Source organism: Scophthalmus maximus, chromosome 10, assembly GCF_022379125.1.
Source record: "Scophthalmus maximus strain ysfricsl-2021 chromosome 10, ASM2237912v1, whole genome shotgun sequence".
Taxonomy (NCBI): Eukaryota; Metazoa; Chordata; class Actinopteri; order Pleuronectiformes; family Scophthalmidae; genus Scophthalmus; species Scophthalmus maximus.
Genome location: NC_061524.1, coordinates 1,472,501 through 1,477,500, shown reverse-complemented (window position 1 = coordinate 1,477,500; position 5,000 = coordinate 1,472,501). Strand labels below are relative to the sequence as shown.

Sequence of the window (5,000 nt, the reverse complement as noted above, 5' to 3'; positions counted from 1 at the left end):
AGGTATCCAGTCAAAAGCTGAGTTGAGCAATACAGTCCAATCGCTTGTGGAGTCAACATGCCAATCTGCACATCAGAGTTCTTTGGGTTCAAGCGTACGTATGTTATATAACTGAGTGTGTTCCCCCTACACGCTGCGTGTTTGCGAGTGTGCACGCCGCCATGTGTGGCGCCGGGGCCGCCGTGTGTTATGGCTGGCCGGGGTTGTGCCAGCACCAGCTGAACGATGGGCAGAGCTCCTCGCTTCCTCTCCAATCTGATGCTTCCATCGCGGAGCAATCTGACCGGCCTGATAGCGTCCTATCTGCTCACTGCATCTCCCCCGTCCTCCACTGCTTCCCTACCCTCATTCCCTTCACTTCCAATGCCTCCGCTCTCTCTCTCGCGCGCATGTCTCCCTCCGTCCCTCCTCCCCCCTCTTCCTCGTCTCCTCCTCAACACAAGCGCCGTCTTTATCCCGGTGCATGTGTGAAAGCTGCCGTGGAGAATCTTCAGGACATCTTTAAAAAGGGGGCCGGTTCACCCAAATCACAAAAGCTGGGCACGAGGCCATCGTTTGTGAAAAACAAACACGAGGACACGGAGGCCTCGCTGGGTCGGGGCGGCGGCCTCGGTTTGAGACGTCGAGATATCTCCACAAATCTTGGAACGTGAAACTGAAGGTCTCTGCAGAAATAGATGCCACGGGTTTATGAAAGAAGACGTTTTTGCAACAATTCTGCTTCCACACGTGAAACGTGAAGCTAATTTTCGCGCCGCGTTACAATCTGTATTTACTTGTGTGAGCAACGGGAGAAAACACAACCCGAGAACATCCACACGTTCTCTATGGGACGGCAGTGACGTGTCACGCGCAATGTTTCGCTAAAATTCAAATAGAATCTTATGAAAAACAACGGAAAACGAAAAACTGGCGTTTACAATTTACCTCTTTGCATTGACTTTGTATGTTATTTCATCACGCGTCGCGTTTGGTGTGAACGCAGCATTACACGTAAACCACAAAGCTTTGTACGGGAGAAAAGATTTCTGTAAGACTTTGTAATTATTGGGGCAAAATATGTTTGATTTAATGAGAATAAAAAAGATTTACAGTAGATATTAATGTATAATTTACATTGCGGAGCCTTGTCAGGCAATTTTTATATCAACGACTGATGACTTCACAGATCAAACGGAACAGGGAATCTGGCTCACCGCTGTTCAACAACGCACTGGTTACATTCATCATTATATCGCCGGCAGGTAAACGCTGACAATAAGTCCATAAAAACACAATGAGCAGAAGATCAAAAGAGGAGAGTGATATCAGATCAAAATGGCGTCGGGGAAGAATAAATATTTTCAGATAAACGCTTGATGAAAATATATTACACAACAGGTTGTTGTCACACGAAGGCAGGAATCTGAAATGTGATCTTTAGTTTGATGGTGAAATCACAGAAGAGGTTCAGGTGCGTCACGACCTGAACGGAGAAGCACCGACGTGTTTCTGTGAAAATCATTCTTTTTCTTCTCCGAGTGTTTTGACGGCCGACTCTCTGCTGTGGCCGTTTAATCCCGTTTCTTCTCTGATCTCATTCCGAGGCACCGACGCTTGCGGAGGAATTCCAGAACAATAGGTGTGTTTCTTTGTCGAGCTTCCTCCGCTTCTAATTTTAAAAATAAGTCGAACGGGAAGGAGGAGGGGGAGCCACGAGTGAAAGGTCCAACAAACACCGTCCTTCTTCAGTCAGTCGCACGCACACACACACACACACACACACACACACACACACAAGCACACGCACACACACACAGAGACACATGCACACACACACACACACAGAGACACACGCACACGCACACACACACATACGCACACACACACACACACACACACACACACACACACACACACACACACACTTGTCCATCGAGATTTCGCGTCAGCTACCTTCCCGGAGGCGACCTGCCACCATGTGATCGTGTGTGTGGTGTGTGATGTGTTCATGTGTTCATGTGTGTGATGTGTGATGAGTTCATGTGTTCATGTGTTCATGTGTGTGATGTGTGATGTGTTCGTATGTGTGATGTGTGATGTGTTCATGTGTTCATGTGTGATGTGTGATGTGTGATGTGTTCATGTGTTCATGTGTGATGTGTGATGTGTTCGTATGTGTGATGTGTGATGTGTGATGTTTGATGTGTTCGTATGTGTGATGTGTGATGTGTTCGTATGTGTGATGTGTGATGTGTGATGTGTGATGTGTGATGTGTGATGTGTGATGTGTTCATGTGTTCATGTGTGATGTGTTCATGTGTTCGTATGTGTGATCGTGTGTGATGTGTGATGTGTGATGTGTTCATGTGTTCATGTGTGTGATGTGTGATGTGTGATGTGTGATGTGTTCATGTGTTCATGTGTGTGATGTGTGATGTGTTCGTATGTGTGATGTGTTCATGTGTTCATGTGTTCATGTGTTCATGTGTTCATGTGTTCATGTGTGTGATGTGTTCATGTGTGTGATGTGTGATGTGTTCATGTGTTCATGTGTGTGATGTGTTCGTATGTGTGATATGTTCATGTGTTCATGTGTTCATGTGTTCTTGTGTGTGATGTGTGATGTGTTCATGTGTTCATGTGTGTGATGTGTGATGTGTGATGTGTGATGTGTTCATGTGTTCATGTGTGTGATGTGTTCATGTGTTCATGTGTGTGATGTGTTCATGTGTGTGATGTGTGATGTGTGATGTGTGTGATGTGTTCATGTGTGATGTGTTCATGTGTGTGATGTGTGATGTGTGATGTGTGATGTGTTCATGTGTGTGATGTGTGATGTGTTCATGTGTTCTTGTGTGTGATGTGTGATGTGTGATGTGTGTGATGTGTTCATGTGTGATGTGTTCATGTGTGTGATGTGTGATGTGTGATGTGTTCATGTGTGTGATGTGTGATGTGTGTGATGTGTTCATGTGTTCATGTGTGATGTGTTCATGTGTTCGTATGTGTGATCGTGTGTGATGTGTGATGTGTGATGTGTGATGTGTTCATGTGTTCATGTGTGTGATGTGTGATGTGTGATGTGTTCATGTGTTCATGTGTGTGATGTGTGATGTGTTCGTATGTGTGATGTGTGATGTGTTCATGTGTTCATGTGTTCATGTGTTCATGTGTTCATGTGTGTGATGTGTTCATGTGTGTGATGTGTGATGTGTTCATGTGTTCATGTGTCTGATGTGTTCGTATGTGTGATATGTTCATGTGTTCATGTGTTCATGTGTTCTTGTGTGTGATGTGTGATGTGTTCATGTGTTCATGTGTGTGATGTGTGATGTGTGATGTGTTCATGTGTTCATGTGTGTGATGTGTTCATGTGTGTGATGTGTGATGTGTGATGTGTGTGATGTGTTCATGTGTGATGTGTTCATGTGTGTGATGTGTGATGTGTGATGTGTGATGTGTTCATGTGTGTGATGTGTGATGTGTGATGTGTGATGTGTGTGATGTGTTCATGTGTGATGTGTTCATGTGTGTGATGTGTGATGTGTGATGTGTTCATGTGTTCTTGTGTGTGATGTGTGATGTGTGATGTGTGTGATGTGTTCATGTGTGATGTGTTCATGTGTGTGATGTGTGATGTGTGATGTGTGATGTGTTCATGTGTGTGATGTGTGATGTGTGTGATGTGTTCATGTGTGTGATGTGTGATGTGTGATGTGTTCATGTGTTCATGTGTGTGATGTGTGATGTGTTCATGTGTTCATGTGTGTGATGTGTGATGTGTTCATGTGTTCATGTGTGATGTGTTCATGTGTGTGATGTGTGATGTGTGATGTGTGATGTGTTCATGTGTTCATGTGTGTGATGTGTGATGTGTGATGTGTTCATGTGTTCATGTGTGTGATGTGTGATGTGTGTGATGTGTTCATGTGTTCATGTGTGATGTGTTCATGTGTGTGATGTGTTCATGTGTGTGATGTGTGATTTGTGATGTGTGATGTGTTCATGTGTGATGTGTTCATGTGTTCATGTGTGTGATGTGTGATGTGTGATGTGTGATGTGTTCATGTGTTCATGTGTTCATGTGTGTGATGTGTGATGTGTGATGTGTGATGTGTGATGTGTTCATGTGTTCATGTGTGTGATGTGTGATGTGTGATGTGTTCATGTGTTCATGTGTGTGATGTGTGATGTGTGATGTGTGATGTGTTCATGTGTTCATGTGTGTGATGTGTAATGTGTGTGATGTGTTCATGTGTTCATGTGTGATGTGTTCATGTGTGTGATGTGTGATGTGTGATGTGTTCGTATGTCCGTGCCGTACCTGTGGCGAGCAGCTTGCGCGTGCGCAGGAAGCTGATGGCCAGCCTCATGATGGAGGCCTTGTCCAGGTGAGAGCTGACGTTGTGGGCGAGCGGCAGCTGGTGAGCCAGCTCGTAGAAGACCTCCGTCTCTTTGCTGCGCCGGCAGCGCGCCGCGTCCCGGGACTTCTCCTTGCGGCGCTCCGAGCTGTTCCTGCAACGACAACGACGAAGACCACGAGACGGTTACACCTCCAGTTAGGTGGACTGACACGACACACATCTGGCTTGCTGATGTTTAAACACACTATTGCGATTATGCTAAAAACTAAAAAAAAAAATTGATACATGTTATGTGATGATGGTGTTTGTATAAGAAATGGTGATAATGACTCATTGTCTTTTCCTATTCTGGATCATCATAAGTCTAATACTCCATTTTTCCATTTCTCCCCCCGGTTATTTTCCAGGGTTAAATCTGTTCACGCCGGTTCACACGTGGGATCAGATCCACAACATCTGCCACAAACACAGTTGCACATGTTGCACCAATGACCCTTTTGTTATCCATACAAACCACTCATGAATAAGAAAAGGCTGTTCACACTACTTTTATGTGCAGCTACAGCTGAAGGCGAAACGTAACGCCGACCTCAGCGACACAGTAACTCGCCAACTGCAATCGACTGCTTTTGTCAGAACAAACCGCGAAAGCGA

General features: G+C 45.0%; 1 protein-coding gene across 2 annotated transcripts in view; it reads right to left on the bottom strand.

Annotated features, from left to right (window-relative positions):
• The window catches only part of epas1b (endothelial PAS domain protein 1b), a 42,322-nt gene that overhangs the window by 21,867 nt on the left and 15,455 nt on the right, over nt 1-5,000 (bottom strand). For both annotated transcript variants that reach the window (XM_035605652.2, XM_035605653.2), the window contains exon 2: nt 4,307-4,497. In XM_035605652.2, coding sequence (XP_035461545.2) covers nt 4,307-4,497 — 191 coding nt within the window. The remainder of the gene's footprint in view (nt 1-4,306; nt 4,498-5,000) is intronic.